Source organism: Rhinichthys klamathensis, unplaced genomic scaffold (genome assembly GCF_029890125.1).
Source record: "Rhinichthys klamathensis goyatoka isolate OS25496 unplaced genomic scaffold, OSU_Roscu_1.1 h1tg000338l_1, whole genome shotgun sequence".
NCBI lineage: Eukaryota > Metazoa > Chordata > Actinopteri > Cypriniformes > Leuciscidae > Rhinichthys > Rhinichthys klamathensis.
This window is the reverse complement of record NW_026606852.1, coordinates 2,269,043-2,286,094: the sequence shown is the minus strand read 5'-3', so window position 1 is coordinate 2,286,094 and position 17,052 is coordinate 2,269,043. Positions and strand designations below refer to the sequence as shown.

The window sequence follows — 17,052 nt, the reverse complement described above, 5'->3', positions numbered from 1 at the left end:
CAAATTGTACCTGTATTTACCCTAATTTGAAACAGCATGTAAAAATAAAACTGTTGCTGCCTGATACAGTTCTGCTACATGTGAACCAGACAGTCTTTTCCTGTCCAAGTGGGCAGTTTTTGGACAGAGTATGCTGCAGTCTGGACTAGATTTAATGTTATTAGTCAAAAGTCTGGGAAACCCTAACAAAATGAAATTCACAAAACTAATATCATCCAATAACAGGGAATTAGCGCTAAATGTTGGATTTTAATATAATGCTAATTATCTCAGGACCAAAACCTCAGAGAATAAAGCCAGTGCACATGTTGTATTTTTCATTAGAAGTGCAAGACTCACTTGTAGGTGTTCATGTTGGGCTGCTCCGCGTCAGGAAAGCCAAGCATCCCACACACAACTCTGCTGCTATTCAAACTCCAGCCTTTATCACACACCTGTCTCCATCTCCCAGCATGCTTTACTTCCACCACACCCTCCGTGACAAGAGTGCGCCTCTTTGTAACCATCAAGACTGGCTTGAGACGGACTTCCTCAATCCTCACCCTATTGGCAGACTAGAGGAAGATTGAAAACATAAGATTTTATCATGAGCATACCTGCAAGTTTGCCCAACATTGTTTACCTCATATTGATCCAAACCCTGTATTCTTTCATGTGTCATGCATAGAAATGGCAGAAAAGTACTATAAAAGTATTGGAAAAAGTGGTCAATTGCAACAAGTGCACTAGATTCCAAGTAGGATATTCCAGCCCGTTCTCATCCTAAGGCGTCATACATGTGACGCTTTGGACATTTCGTCGAAATCTTACGCACATGGCATCCTTTAGCGTCAATATGAGACGCAGAACCCAAGGCGTCATACAGGTGACGCTCGTCTAAATCCGACGCATATGGCATCGTTTAGTGTCAATATGAGACGCAGATCCCAAGGGCGTCATAACCGTACCCTACCCCAGACCTAAACCTACCCATAACAGTGCGTGTTATATTGACGCTAAAGGATGCCATGTGCGTAAGATTTCGACGAAATGTCATATGGCGTCACCTATGTGACGCCAAAGGATGAGAATGTGTTGCATATTCTTTAAAAAGTATTATTTTGTGTTCCACCGAAGATGGAAAGTAAGATGAGTTTGGAACAAAATGAAGATGAATAAATGCTTTGTTTAAATTTTCAACTAAATCTAAATTTAAAGAAAATGCAGATGAGATTACTTATGGATTAAAACGTCAGGGTCAGGATTCGGTTCAGAGTTAATCATGAGCATTTCAGATCTACTTCATTCTCTGTTTACCGGATTATGAAGCTGCTGTCTGGAGAATTGATCCCATCCGGTATGATCCTGGGAGTGTCCATTGCCTTGCCTGAGGTGTGCATGTGTTCTTGAACTGGAGTAAATGTCCTGCCAACGGTTGGAGGTGACTGCGTTTGGTCTGAGAGCGATGGTGTGCCCTCTTCTGGTGACTCCAGGATGCACTTGGTCCAGCCTTCTCTCTGGACTACAGACCACCCCGAGATCCTCAGTGTGTTTGCAGTCATGAACACCCCATCCGTTCGACTTGCAGTCTTTCAGAGTTTTCTCTGTTCCTTCACACCTCACATTATCCATCCAAATGGGGCCTGTGGCAGATGTTACAGGTTACAAAAGCACTAGATGAATAAAACATCAGTTATGGGTCTTAAAATGCCCTTATAATGCTTTTTTTGGATATTACCTTTCATGTAGTGTGTAATATAGCTGGTTGTGAATGCAAAATGTCTTGCAAAGTTTCAAAGATCAAACTGCACGACAAATGGAGTTATAGTCTCCCAAACCATTTCTGAACTGCCTGAAACAAGTCGTCAGTAATTCCAATTTTAGGCCGTTTACACCTGGTATTAAGATGGGTTTTGATCGATCGGATCATCAGTAGATGAGAGAGACACATTACCGTTAACACCTGCTGTTTTAATCTGTCTTTTTTCCACTTTCAACCACTTCTGTCCTGATTTATTTGAGGGGAGGGTCTATGGGCAGGTAAATGTAGGTGTTTTTTTCAGATCTTTCGATCCAATGGACAAAATAAGCTTGCGCAATTTAGATATGAATGTGACTGGAGATGACGGAAAAAACTTTTCTGCTCTGATAGCCGCAAGCCCACACCGAACACAGTGAGTGTGTGTTAGAAATCAGGAATGGTGAGAGAACATTGTGCTTGGTACATTTTTCGGCTTCAAACTTCAACTTGTGTCTTCATCCAACAAAGTTTCAATCCTATCTGTCTAGTGCGCTTCCCATGTTAACGCATTAGGTCAGAAGGTGGAGAGAAGGCGGTCTTTTGTGGCTGTTCGAACGCATTCAACCACATGAGCGTTTAGACTACGAAAGCAATGGGGTCGAATGCGTTTTCGACTACCACTGGAAGTGGTTGAAAGTGGACAAGCTCAAGATGTTTTAGACCCTGTTTACCTCTGTATTTAGCATCATCCATTTGTGATCCGATCAACCAAAACGCATCTTAATATCAGGTGTAAGCAGGGCCTCACTTCCTACTTGAACCTACGAACTGTACGTTTGTAACAAATTTGCATAATGCCATCCGTTGGTCCTCATTGGCTGCCACAAACAACGTCTAATTTGATCTGCCCTCAAACACTGTAGTTGTAGCAGAGGCCTGGAAAAGTTTGGTTCGTGTTGTCAACAAGTCGAAAAAAACAACGTTTTTTTCAAACTTTGCATGCACTTCCAAAATATGTGGACTCAGGCTCGAATTGATATGGTAAAATCTATGGCATCACTACTGGTATCATTATATGGTAAAGAACGTTTTGTTTCCAACATGCACTGTAAGTGGTAGACCAATCACAACAGACTGGGCCATCTGACCAATCAGAGCAGAGTAATCTCTTGGAAAGGAGGGGTTTAGAGATTCGACTCTTGATCGAACCATTTCAGACACTGTGAGACAAAAGGTGATGCTGCAATGTATATTAATAGAAAAATATGGATGCATGTAAACCTATAATATGGGACCCCAGAAACAAAAGTAGGAATAATATACGGTAGGCACTTTAAAGGAACAGTTCACCCAAATATGAAAATTCTATCATTCCAAACCTGAATAGCTCTCGTTTCAACACAAAAGGTGAATTTGAAAAATAAAAAAATGATGACAAAATTAGTCCATACAACTCATATTAATTCTGAAGTCATATACGTTTTGTGTGACAAACAGATCAAAATTGAAGTCGTTATTCACTGGAAACCCTGATATTTGAAAGTTCATAATATCTGCTTGGAAGACTTGAAATACAACATACAAGTTGCACCGACCACTTCTGTGAGAAATTTATGGTTCTTTTGACATTTTTTTTTAGTTTAAATCTTCAGTCTCAAATCGTTAAACAAAGCAATCACTATTAAAACTTATTTTGTGTTCAAAAGAAAGTCATAAAGGTTTGGAACGACATGAGGATGAGTAAATACTGAAAAGTTTTGGGTGAATTACTGTACTTTTAAGCGAGACACTACCAATAGCTCAGTTATTGTCATAAAATAAATTTTTTAAGAAAAGGTACATATACAGCAAAAGTCTGCAGACTTCATTTACACAATACTTCTTTATTATGGGAGAAGTTTCACCAACAAAAGCATTACAAAAGAGCTCTGGTGAAGCTGTCTGAAGGGTTTGTTTTAGTTTTAATGACAATGTTGTCCTGCCAACTAAATGTTATACATGCTTTGGGTTAGTGGCTGTCTTTATAGCTGCCTTAAAGTGAAATTACAGGGAGCGATTTGGGCGATGTAAAGAACAGTAGCTCTGTGCACTTGCACTAGTGTGAAACAGCTATTTAAAACAGCAATGCGCCTTCATACGCAATTGCGCTCAAGCCTTTCACATAATCCACAGTTACATGTGAAAATAACAGAGATTAAAACTCTTAAACCTCAGCTATTCAGACAGCAAGTGTTTAAAATACTGGGATAGTTCACCCAAAAACTCAAATTTGGACCATGGCGGCTTTCATCATTCATTTTTATTGTATGGAAAAGAGCAGCACTGACATTCTGCTAAACATCTTTCTAAATAAAGAAAGGCATATAGGTTTTGGACAACAATGAGGGTGAGTAAATGATGACAAAATCTTCATTTTTGAGTCAAAAGAGATTCATAACCCACATGTATTTTAATAGAGAAATTCACTCACCCTCTCCCTCTCCGTACTTGGCACTGTGCGCCCATGTTATGCCACTTTGGAAACCCAGTTCCCTGCAAACCACATTAGCGAGTTTAATGTCGACCTCGTCGTCGCAAACTGTGCCCCACGTCCCGTTGTGCAGGACTTCAACTCGTCCCTCGTTTTCTCTGTGATTGATACCTGCCAGTCGCACTTTGGCAGCGGGAGCACGCCTTGACCGGACAGGGGATTCGGGACGTGCATCCGTCCACAAAAAAAGGAGTGTGAAGGTAAGAACACACAAGGGAAAGATGGCCCGAATCATGACTACACACAGATGAGGCTTCTGGAATAGAAAACAACAGGGGTCCACCTTAGTAAATTAACTACTAAATTAAATTAACAGAAATAGTAGTGAGTGATAGAGATAAATTGAGTAGGAACTATTCGGCTGGTCATGTGATCTCAATATGGCAGCCTCCATGAGGTGACCCACTACATGTAAAATGAAACTGCTTTTATTAAGCTACTGATATGAGTCTTTGTCTAAACATGTTTTGCAAAAGCCATTTTTAAAGAAGTTTTAAAAATTAGCAGAACATTAAACAACTCTGTTAAAAAGATAATTTGGGAAATATTAAAGGTCCTTGCACACAGAGTCCGAAATTCTCGGCCGAAATTTTCGCACGTTAAAAAATAAATACGACCTCACGTTGTGTCGATCACGTTTACACACTGCCTCCGAAACTTTTATCCGTCATAAAAAAAATAGGATCGGGTTCGATTTTCTGCGGGTTTTTTTTGCATTCGTAGCAAGCATTTTGAGAGGCGTTTTGACAATTCAGAGCCACTGAATGACGAAAACGAAAAAATGCATTTGAAAATTTTAGACTTAGTAGTGTGTCAGGTAGTGACTTTCTTATACTGTCTATGGCAGGCCACATTTCACTTCAACGTCAAAACAAAAATGGAACAAATTATATTTTGTATAAAGACAAATCTATTTGAAGACCATTGGATTTTTTTCATAATGACAACTAAACTAATAAAATTAAATAAAAAATACATTTTATTTTACATTTTTAAATCTTAAGTTGCATCCCAAATGACGCACTAAACACACTGTGAATTTATGCTGCCTTCACGTGCAATCAGAATTATCGTAAATACAAGTTTTCTAGTTAAAAATGTAACATTACGCTCTCTCAAGTCGTTTTTTTCACTGGGAAGCTTAGGGGATAATTTTAACACCCAAATTCACGAGTTGGGCGGGCCACAAACTTTAAACATGGCGGAGGGGAGAACCTCATAGACAGTAAAAGAAATGGACACCCCGTTGATTTCAACGGAGAGAGTTGAAGCCCAACATGGGCACTCACTTCCTGATAGCCAAGCGTTCTGCGCAGGCTCAAACTGAGCTTGACGACGTAGTTGTCACGTGAGCAACCGTTCTGACCTTCTAGTAGCTGTGCCGGGACAAATCTGAATTGAAATCTGAAACAAATCTGTTGTTGAAATATTTTGTCCCGTTGCTTTTATGAACTCTCTATCTATGGGCTTCTCCCTTGACTTTATGCCTCCATGTCCACCCGATTGCCTTATAGACAGTAAACGATTGCCTACGAGCTTCTACTTCTGTCTATACGGTGATTTCTCTACTGTGCGACAGAGCGTCCCGTGGTTATGACGCAATTGTTAGCCTATTTTTACAAGAATGGCTTCTACGGGGCCATAACGTAAGATACAAAGTAATGGAGCCCTTTATACATTGTCGTGTTTCTTTAGAAATAAATAATGGACAAATGGAGTCTTTGGACGCCTCAGATGTAAAGTTATTCGCTGTCAAAGTGACGCCAAAATGAATGGGAGTCAATGGGATGCTAACAGCAGGTGATAGCCAGCTACAATGGCGGCCCCCGGAGGCAGCTTCAACTTCCTTTGGAATTATTTATTCGTTTTTTCTACAACAGCTGCATCACCTTGTGTCGTTAAAGTAGTGCATATTTACATATATGAATAACCATTTCAAGGAATGGGAGCTAAATATCATTTTGGCTTCAATACAATTTTCACAATAGGCAATAATAAACCTGGTGTCCTCCATGATTTCTGTTCTTTCCGACAACAAATCACTTTAATGCGACTAGCTCGTAATCACAACTTCAGAAGTGGGAAGTAGGAAATGTTATGCAACTATGTACTCAACCGTGCAGTGTATGAATTTTTATAAGGTTATTTTGTCAATCAACATCGAGGTCTGATAGCCCATCCCCCTCCCCTATGGAACTAAAGCTGCGTCAGGTGAATCCGTGAAGCGTCCAACATTACAACCTTTGCTTTTTCGTGCATATTTAAAGTGCACTTTTTCTTTTGGGGATTTTCTGTGTGAAAACACTACTCGCACTATTTATACTACAAAACGTCATAGAATAGCACATAAGTAAGTGAATTGGGACGCACCTTTAATATCCCAAATATTATTTCTGATTTCTTTCTTTTTTTATTTTGGAGATAATTATGACTCAGACATGCTCTTAACAGGTTTAGTGAGGTTGACATAACCCATTTGTACATGTTGCTTTGGGGCATGTTAGATGGACGAAAAGTTTAATTAGAGGTGTGATAACAGTAACCTTGCGTATGTAGGCCTAAGAAGCAACATGATTTTATAAGTATCCAAACAACAAACAGGAATAATAAGCTATTATTTCTAAATCTCTATATGGAGACACATTATTAAAGATACAAATAGAAATCAATGTATATACAAATAGATATCAATGTATATCAAATGCACATAACATTTCAACCTCATCCTGGTAAGTGGCCAGAAATCATGGGCTTAATTCATGAATCAATCAATAAAACCCACTATAACATAAAGCATGCACTAAAAGAAGAAGAAGAAACACATATTCAATCATATCATTAGGAGCCCAAGCAAACGCACCAAAGAGTTAAAAGTCAAACTTTACTCACCTGGCAGCCACACGTAAGTCACGTCAGTCACGGACTGGAGGAAAATGAATGAAGGAGAAAGTTGAACATACACTCTGTCCCTCTCCTCCCTCTCCCTCTCTCTCTCTCTCTCCATCACTTCTACATCCCTCCCACATGTCTCCATCTTTATCTCAAAGTGTTTCACATCAATGCCTCTCCAGCAGAATTGTGATTTTTTTTTTTAGCAGTTGTTCGCTTTGTAGTATATTTGCAATCAATTTTATACAGTACATACACTCATATGCAATTTACCTTTTAAAAGGTTCAAATAACATTTATGTACCACCCCTGCAGCTTTTGAACCTTTTATCTGAGTGTATACGTATATACACGTGTGTGATCATTTTCTTCTAAATAACTTATGATATACTTAACTCATTAGTAAATAAACCAGGCATTTGTAATTATTTGACTATAGCGTTTATGTTTGTAATAGAGCATACATGTTGCTTTTTAGGTCAAGGAGACTCATCTGAACTTCATTATATTATACTTTCATTAAAAAAAAATTACATTTATGTAACGCATCAAATAAGAAGCTATTATCGTTTGACATCTTTTATCGTTTCACAACTTTTTATGGCCAACTTTGTAACACGGAGCCACAGGAAGATCTCGAGTCCTGAATAACTCCATATGTCACAATTCCAAGGAACTAAAAGAAGCTGCATAACCACATAGTAGATGTTTCTTCAGTGAGCTGACCACAAACCTCACTCCCAAAAAAGCAAGACATCCTTCTCTTTAAAACCACAGTAAGGATTGTCTTAAATATCTCAAGACTCATTTTCACCTCATCCACACTTCGTCTGGTCACTCTATAGATAAACCGGACAGCTACTTTTTTTTATTTGTACATACTTTAAATGTTTACATGTCTGTGAGCTTTATGAGAGAAAAGTTTGTGACAAAATTAGCATGTTCTGTTGATAGTGTATTTCAGTTTTTAACAAACCTCAGAAGGACTGTTTTAGATTCACAGGCATATTTCTAGCAAATCACATCCATAACTGTGCGCAAGGTGGGGTGCACCTCAGAAACAATTACCGTAACTTCCATGCACAGATTTAGAAACAAACAAGAGAAATTTTAAAACGCCCACAGGGGAAAAAAATGGCCTACCATCAAGAGAAAATATTTAACAATTTCCTTAATTACTTAACCTCTGTTCACATAGTTGCTGTCAATTGAAAAGTAGCAATTTAGTTGTTTTTGTGCCAAAGTTGGTGTGACTATGTGCTTGAATGCAGGTCCTTCCCACTGGGTAAACCAAGACAGGAAGAGGGGGGTACAGCGAATCAAAGAGAAATCTTGCCAACTGACTGGAAGAGAGAGAAAAAGAGCCAAAAATATACATCAGCACCTCAAATCAACAAGATTGCTATTTCTACCTATATACATATACATTATATGTGACTCATTATGGGTGGCATACGTGACACACACTGGCAACCAAAAGTTTGGACACACCCACTCATTCCTTGTTATTACTGTTTTTCCACATTTTATAACAATGCAAAGTCATAACATCTAGAAAATAGCACAAACTGAATAAGATAATGATTTATATATATATATATATATTCATACAGTAGATTATAGCTGTACTCACTCAATCAACTTCATGAGAATTTACAAAATTAAGAGTTACATTGTAAGTCCCAACTGTGACTTTAGTAAAATTTTGAGATATAGATTCGCTATTATATATAAAACATATATATATATATATATATAAACAGTCTGGTAATTATAAAGTCACAATTACACAGAATATAAAATGACAATTGTGAGATTAAGTGGCAATTATTTATTTATTTTTAACTCTAATTAAAAGTCATCTGGATCAACTATTCAAGAAAATAATAAACAATTTTCTTTTCTAAAGAAATTAATTTTATTTTTAAATACTTTAAGCAAGTGCTCAGTAAATTTACCAAAAGTGACAAAAGTTATATTTCAAATAAAACATCCTGAAAAATGTCCACAAAAACATTAAGCAGCACAACTGTTTTCTATACAGATAATAACCAGAAATATTTATTGAGCAGAAAATCAGCGTATTAGAATGATCATGTGACACTGAAGACTGGAGTAATGATGCTGAAAATTCAGCTTTGCAGTCACAGGAATAAATTACATTATAAAATATATGAAGATAGAAACAGTTTAAATTGTATTCATATTTGACAGTTTTACTGCATTTCTGATCAACTAAATAGCCTTGGTGAGCATAAGAGATGACATTTATTTTATTATTAAAAAACGTACTGACCCCAAACGTTTGTCTGCTATGTACTTTCAAGCATTTAAAGCCGTGAGAAACAAATTCAGACAAATGCATCAAAACTTTGACTGTTAGCATACTTCACCTATAATATAATACAATATGCTAGTTGCGTGATGAGCATGTTGATGGTTCCTCAGCAAGTGTGTGCACTGTGCAGTATGTCTAATGGACATAGATGGCAAGTCCTCGTTGACTGTGTGTGTGTGTGTGTGTGTGTGTGTGTGTGTGTGTGTGTGTGTGTGAAGGGAAAGCAGAGGCTCTTAAGAGACGCTGCTGTGGTGGGGCGCTGCCTCAAGCTCTGTAATTACCCACCGAGACCCGGCTCTGCCCTTAGCCACAATTTGCGGTGTCATGAAATAAATACATGCTCTTCAACAATAAACAACTGCCTTTTCAAATTATAGCACCTCCTCCGGTTTACCCCCACCGTCACCTCCTGTTTTCTCTCTCTTCTCATGAGTCGCAAGTTTCATAACGCAGGCCTCGCACGTCCATGAAGGGCACCACTGTCTGAGAAAATACTGCCACGGTTTTCACCAAACGCTGCATAAAGCACTGGAGTTTGTGTTGTAAATGTACTGCCTTTCAGAGCAAAGTGGTAAATTACAATATTGCTGATGTGACAAATCTAGAGCACAATTTTAGTTGTTTAAAAAAAAAAGTGAAAATCAGCACTACTTTAAAATATCTTCTATTGTTTCTCTGTTTCCATTCGAAGTTGCGAATTTAAAGGTGAACTCCGGCGCAAAATGAACCTTTGGTCTAATAAAACATTGATACCTAGTCAACCGTTCTCTGAGATTTGTTTTCATGATAATCGAATGTAAAGAGTTTTATCTCTAAAAACTGTTTAGCGTATAACGCTAGTAATGGGGGCATATAATAAGTAAAAAGAAATCGCTAGTTTATACCACTAACAAGGCTCAAAATAGCCCCACACAGTAACATAATGAGGGTCCCTATGCAAAACGAAGCATTATTAAACGGTCTGTACACTTACAAAGTTCTCAATGCTTCGTTTTGCATGTAGGGACCCTCATTATGTTACTGTGTTCGTGTGGGGCTATTTTGAGCCTTGTTAGTGGTTTAACTAGCGATTTCTTTTTACTTATTAAATGGCCCCATTACTAGCGTTATATGCTAAACAGTTTTTAGAGATAAAACTCTTTACATTCGATTATCATGAAAACAAATCTCAGAGAACGGTTGACTAGGTACCAATGTTTTATTAGACCAAAGGTTCATTTTGCGCCGGAGTTCACCTTTAAAGTCCCCATGAAATCAAAACTGAAGTTGTTTGGCTTTTAGTATGAATATGTTAGCCTTACTGTTATCTATAAGCTGGTGTTCTCCGAAGCAATGACAAAATTCACACTTAGGAGATATAAGCATTCAAAACTTACAGTCTCTCACCTCCACCAATATGGATCAATATTTTGATGACATCACTCTGCGCTTCAGCTTCTCATCAGATTTTCTGTCCAATTAAATGCTCTCTAGAATCTAAAGTGTCCCGCCCCCCAACATTATTAATAGACGCTGAAGCTAAAATTGGTCACTTGTTCACACATTTACTATTTTACTATGGTGACTGGTACATTTATAGGGGATAGGGAACGATTCAGACAGTGTAAATATGCTTTCCATTGGGGGCGAATGAAGTCTGGCTTCACGTTAGTGTCACGTGTACACAGTCTGTTCCGGTCCAGAGACATGATAGCACAAAGCGGATAGATTCGGCGCGGACCAGAAAAAGTATCGAACCCATTTGAATTTTGCACATAATTCTATATTGTTAAGCGATATCCTCCTGAGACCCAGAAAAAAAAAGTTTTTTGAATTTAGTTTTTTTCCATGTCATCACACTGTTTAGAGCACAATAAACAAATGGTAAAAAAACATATATATAAAATAATATTTTATTCATACGTTATGCTATGTCCTCTGTAGTGGACGCCAGGACTAAGTTGTTTAAAAAATAAAATGACATGAAATTATATGTATAGGCAAAAACAATGGGATTTTTTTTTCAATCACCAATACATTTTGGGGTTTCAGGATTTTTTCAACCAAAATTTGTATAAAGATTATTCTCACCTATGTTATGAAAGAAATAATGGAATGAATTGATACACCATTTTACTTTTTGCAATATGTGGGTAAAATGGCCATAAGTTAATATTCCCATTCAATGCAATGTATCTATACACTGTATCTAATTTGCACATTAATGTGTTCTGGGAGCAACATTTAATGAAAGAATAAAGGGTAATAATTGGAGTAATAATTGGCAACATTTTAATAATAATATCTAACATTTCATAGGAATATTGATGTATAATTTATTTCCATATTCACTTGTTGTGTCTCCCAGAATGCCTGATAAACATGATTTTAGTCCTGATGTCCTCTACAGTGGACACGTTTGAAATCAATGCCCTGTTCTGTAACAGAAAGTTTTTTTTTTTTTTTAAACCCCTTAACATTTTCCTGAGATGTTGTTTTATGAAATACAATTTGAAAAGTAGTCCAATTTATATTATAATTACACTATATTATCATATTTCCATAAGAATGCTACATTTGATCACTAAATTAATGTCAGACATTTTTAAAGACCAAGGAGAAGTTGTTTTCATGGTGAAACCTCCAAACATTTGGTATCTCTGAAAAGTCCTGAATGTGCTCTTTACAGGACACCCAGGTTGTGTCATGTGACATGTATGATGTCAGAGAAATTCACTAAAATATAATGTCCACTACAGTGGACAAAAGTCTATTCTTGGGTCCCAGGAGGATATGGAGGAGATTAGGAGGAGAAACAGTTAGAGATTAGCAGTGTTGAGCATGTTACTTAAACCTCTTAACCTTCTCCAGAGCGTCGGCGCACTGAAGCGTTTTTTTATTTATTTAGTTCAAATATACTATCAGATTTAATGTTATACCTTGACAAACTATACATCATTAAAAAGATATAAGACTCAAGATTCAGTATTTGACCACTATTGTATTCTGAGAAACTTATAGTGACAGTTATGTCTTAATTTGTGTCAGGAGTTATGAAATGAAAAAAACGAGTCGATACCTTTAATATGAATTATGAGCGTCAGCTGGTCCATTCATAAAAAACACTCCGTGCTGTCCTCATGATAGCGATTCACAAAACAACGTCCCTGAGGGCTTTTAGCTCAACAATGTGCAGATGTGGAGAAATATTGATATATTCTCATAGATTCACATCATATTTCTATAGACAGGAATAATATTTATTGAATTTATACCCAAATGCGTCGATGTAATCATAATGATCGCTTCTTCCTGAGATGTGCTGTGTTTTCCATTCATACCAATAGCATGGGGGCGCTATTATGTCCAATAAAAGTCCATATATGGATCATGAAGAAGACCCATAGTCATGTGACATTCCAGGACGTCACTGAGTGATACAGAAAGTACAGAGATCGCTGTAACATGCAGATAAAGATGTTTTGAAGACAATAAACATGATTGCAATGATATTTGAGTTACCTGTGTTCTTCAAGCCATGCCAGGTATTTCATAATAATAGATTATATTTATAATGTAATGCTAATCGATATAGATTTCATCATCGTTCAGAACACTAAATAATACATTTTCTGTCTGATTTTTTTTTTATCTGAAGCCAAGTTAGATCACAGAAGATTATTTAAAACACTAGACTTGCGTTATATAGTGAGTTTGGAGCGCAAACATAGTTTTAATCTCATAAATGGTCGTGTATTGATGGTGTGCTAAGCTAACATGCTAGCGAGCCCAGGCGCACCTGCCACGAGCAGTTATTGTTTTATGATTTTTTTCTAAATAGGAATGCTTACTGAAATGTTTCAGTGCATTTGATACCAGTTTCAAATATTTAGTGAGAACTTTGATAAAAGAAATTAGGGTTTGAAACCCTATGAATAGCTTGTGAATAGCCAGTCGTTAGTAGCTATAATGCAGACAAAAGAAATGCATATTTAGAGCCATAATAACCAGTCTGGAGAGGTGTAAATGTGTGCAGGGGAGACTGAGACTGAATGGGGCACCACAAAACAATAGAGACAATAGACTGAATAGATGACTCAGAAGATGACTAAACATCAGTTTGCTAATAGAGTCTAATCAAAATAAAGTAATTTGACATGATCTTGAAAAACATTTAACTAAATACAGAGCTTTATACTTATCATTTTCAGATTTTAAATATAAAATGGTCACACATATGGCTTTAGCTGCAGTGCATTTCTAGATTGCTCCAGGGCCAACTTCAATTTTATTTTCATGAAGATGTTTCATAAAAATAAATTTCTAATAACTTTACAAAACTTTGAAGCTATTTAAAATTGTTTTTTTCATTATGACAATAATTAATTCTACATTTACAATAAACAACCAAGTGTCAGCTTTCAAATGAGATCATACTTGTGCTTTTAGTGCAAAGGGTTCATGAACTGTATCTGTTTTAGTTTGGGTATGTCATTTCTGGGGATTTTTCAATAGTGGGCTTGAAGCTTAACAGGTTAAAAAAAGTAATTAGTTATAGTTACTTCTCACAAATAGTAACTGAGTTAGTAACTGAGTTACATCATTATAAAAGTAACTAATTACCAGAGAAAGTAACTATTGCGTTACTTAAAATAAAAAAAATCAAATAGGCCTATGTCAAATAATTTGGATGCCCCCAGTATTAAATATGTAAAATTAATGAAATGGACACTTAATAGTGTAGATTAGTGTTCAATGTTTTATAATAATAATTTATTCTATTTTAATGTTGCTGTGGGACAATGTGAGAGACGCCTATTAAATTCAATATATTATTCTAAATATTAGCATTACTATAGTAGAACAATAAAACATTATAGATGGTTTACTTAATATCGCACAGACCCCAACTGGCCAACAAATAAGTTTAAAAATAAATTATGCTTCTTAAGAAATGTACCAAAAATGAATAAATAATAATAAAAAATATACATACTCTTTGTGCATATTAAAATTAAAAAACTGTTACACAACTTCACAACTAGTAGACATACTGTAGCCTGAGTATTTTCTTCCTAACAAAAGTAAACAGTTTAACAAGTGCTCTCTCAATATAATACTGAACAATTTACCAAAAAAAAATATAATACTAAAATATAATATTTTGGGGGTTTATTTTTATAACCTATAGCGAACGTCATCATCAGAGATTATTTAAGCCAAATTCTAGACATGTTTGCCGCACGTGGTTAGGCTACAACCGGTCAAACAAAGATGTTTTCTGTGAATATTCCCTGCAGGTTATTTTCGGGTTTATTTTATAACCTAAACAGAACGTTACCTGACGGTAATTTTTTAGATTTTATTTGTATAACCATGTAAATTAATTAACGTTGCAGTCTGCAGATATGTGTCATTTATTTATAAACAAACTATATAATGCTCGGACACATTCGGTCTCTCTCGCGCATTGAGCGCGCTCGCGCCAATCGCTTCGCTTTTGTCCACTCCGGCGCCTCATAAACACACACACACACATACCAGAGAAAAAACTTTGCAGGTCCTATGGCGGAGAGAGAGCCTACTTGGATGAAAGCCGCTTCAGTGAGTTCAATTATAGTAACGCCACATTTTTTTTGTCAGTAACGGTAACTGCGTTGTAACGGGGGAAACAGTAATTCGTTTGATTACTCGTTACTGAAAAAGATAACGCCGTTAGTAACGCCGTTTATTTATAACGCCGTTATTCCCATCACTGGAGATTAGGAACGGCTCTGGCCGAGCTGTCTGTGATATAAACTAAACACTATTGGCTATTTTTAAAAAGGGGAGGAGCTGTTCGATGTGTCCCGCCCTGTCTTCCTGTTTTAGTGGAAATAAGGTCAACACATTTGCTGCGTCCCAATTCGCATACTAAATAGTATTCGAAAATAGAATTAGTACGTCCCAAATCGTAGTATGTTGAAATGAGTGTGCCAAAGAAACTCGGATGGTCTACTATATCCGGTCAGAATCCAAAGTGCAGATCGTTGCACACTTTTGCCCACAACCCATTGCGCGTTGGACGAGGATTCGGTTAGAACTACAAACACAAGTGAAAAGTGTTAAAAAAAACTACAGACATGGAGGACGCGCGAGTCCGACGGTTATGTAGAGAGGTTTAGATAAAGGTTTGAGTGATTAATTATCAGTATCTAACCTGACGAAAATGTATTTATTCAACATTATATTGTAGCCATCTGCAGCAGCATTGTGAACTTTTGCAAAGATACGTTTAGCCATTAACTTTTAAATGTATTATTATATTCAAATTCCAAACACATGAGGAGAGTCTCCGCATGAAAGACCCATGACTGGCAGATGAACGTGCGACAACAATTCTCTCCGAAATGGTAATAAGTTATATTAGATTGGAGGATTTTAACTGTGACGAGATGATTGACAGGGCAGTTTACGGCGATAGGATGCACGCGACAGATCTGTCCGTTAAAGATGTTGAAGTAGTATGTCCCAAAGCTTGCCAACTCTTTTGCTACACACTCAAAAGTATGTACTTTTTCTTCACAAAAAGAGTAGGCCTACATACTTTTAGGGCGTAGCCTAGTATAAGTAGGCGAATTGGGACGCAGCAATTGAATTATGTTGCTGTTTCAAGGCACTTCAGTAGGCCTTTAAAGGGATAGTTCACCTAAAAATAAACATTCTGCCATCATTTACTCACTCTCAAATTGTTCCAAACCATAAATGTATTTGTTCTGCTGAAGATATTGGAGATATTTGGAAGAATGTTTGTATCCAAACAGATCTCAGGCCCCATTGACTACCATTGTAAAAAAAAAAAAAAAAATGGTAACATGGGTTACAATTTCCAGTTTATGTAGCCTACTTCTATTTCCTTTGTTCGTCACCGCCATTTAACTATGAATAATTGCTTCATCAGCTCATTTCACAGCATGGTTTCTCAGCTGCCACAGAGTTAAATTCATTAAAGCGGACATAAAGCCTTGAAATATGACGTAAGCTACTGCCCAAACGAAATCCAAATCCGGCAGTGACGCACAAAGGGCAATGGACAATCATCTCTAACAAAGTGTAGACATTACAGAAATAAGATATTCACTGTCAGCTTCATTGAACGGAGCTTTGTGAGATCTCGGTCATTGAATGAGTGACAGCTTTTTAGTGATTATAAAGGAGCATTATTTCTGCGCTCTCTAGGCCATAGGATAATAATTAATATAATTTATTCATAATTTGAATAAAACTTTTGTTTTCCATGCTTGACAAGAGACCACACATTTGAATGCGGGATTCACTCTCAAAACTTAGATGACTGACACTCGGCTAAAAAGATCTCAACAATGTCTTCTCTCACGTTTGCAAGGATTCTAAAGCCTGCAATCACAATTCTGAAATCTCAATAAGAACCCAAATATTTATCATCAAATTCTTTCAAAAACCAATCTGAGCTGACATATCCACAAGCCATTTTACTTTCATAATCCAATAATCTATTGCATTTCAGAGAGAAACACATTTAACAAGAAAAATTGTGAGGCAGCCGCAGGACTGTAAGTTATCATATTTTGATTAAAG

At 36.8% G+C, this 17,052-nt stretch overlaps 1 protein-coding gene across 1 annotated transcript in view; it reads right to left on the bottom strand.

Annotated features, from left to right (window-relative positions):
* The window catches only part of loxl4 (lysyl oxidase-like 4), a 32,523-nt gene extending 25,315 nt beyond the window's left edge, over positions 1-7,208 (bottom strand). The window contains exons 1-4 of the mRNA XM_056272423.1: positions 7,140-7,208; positions 4,191-4,506; positions 1,297-1,622; positions 340-554 (exon numbers count right to left, since the gene is read on the bottom strand). Of these exons, the coding sequence (XP_056128398.1) occupies positions 340-554; positions 1,297-1,622; positions 4,191-4,485 (836 nt within the window). The 5' untranslated portion in view covers positions 4,486-4,506; positions 7,140-7,208. The remainder of the gene's footprint in view (positions 1-339; positions 555-1,296; positions 1,623-4,190; positions 4,507-7,139) is intronic.
* Positions 7,209-17,052: the final 9,844 nt, after the last annotated feature.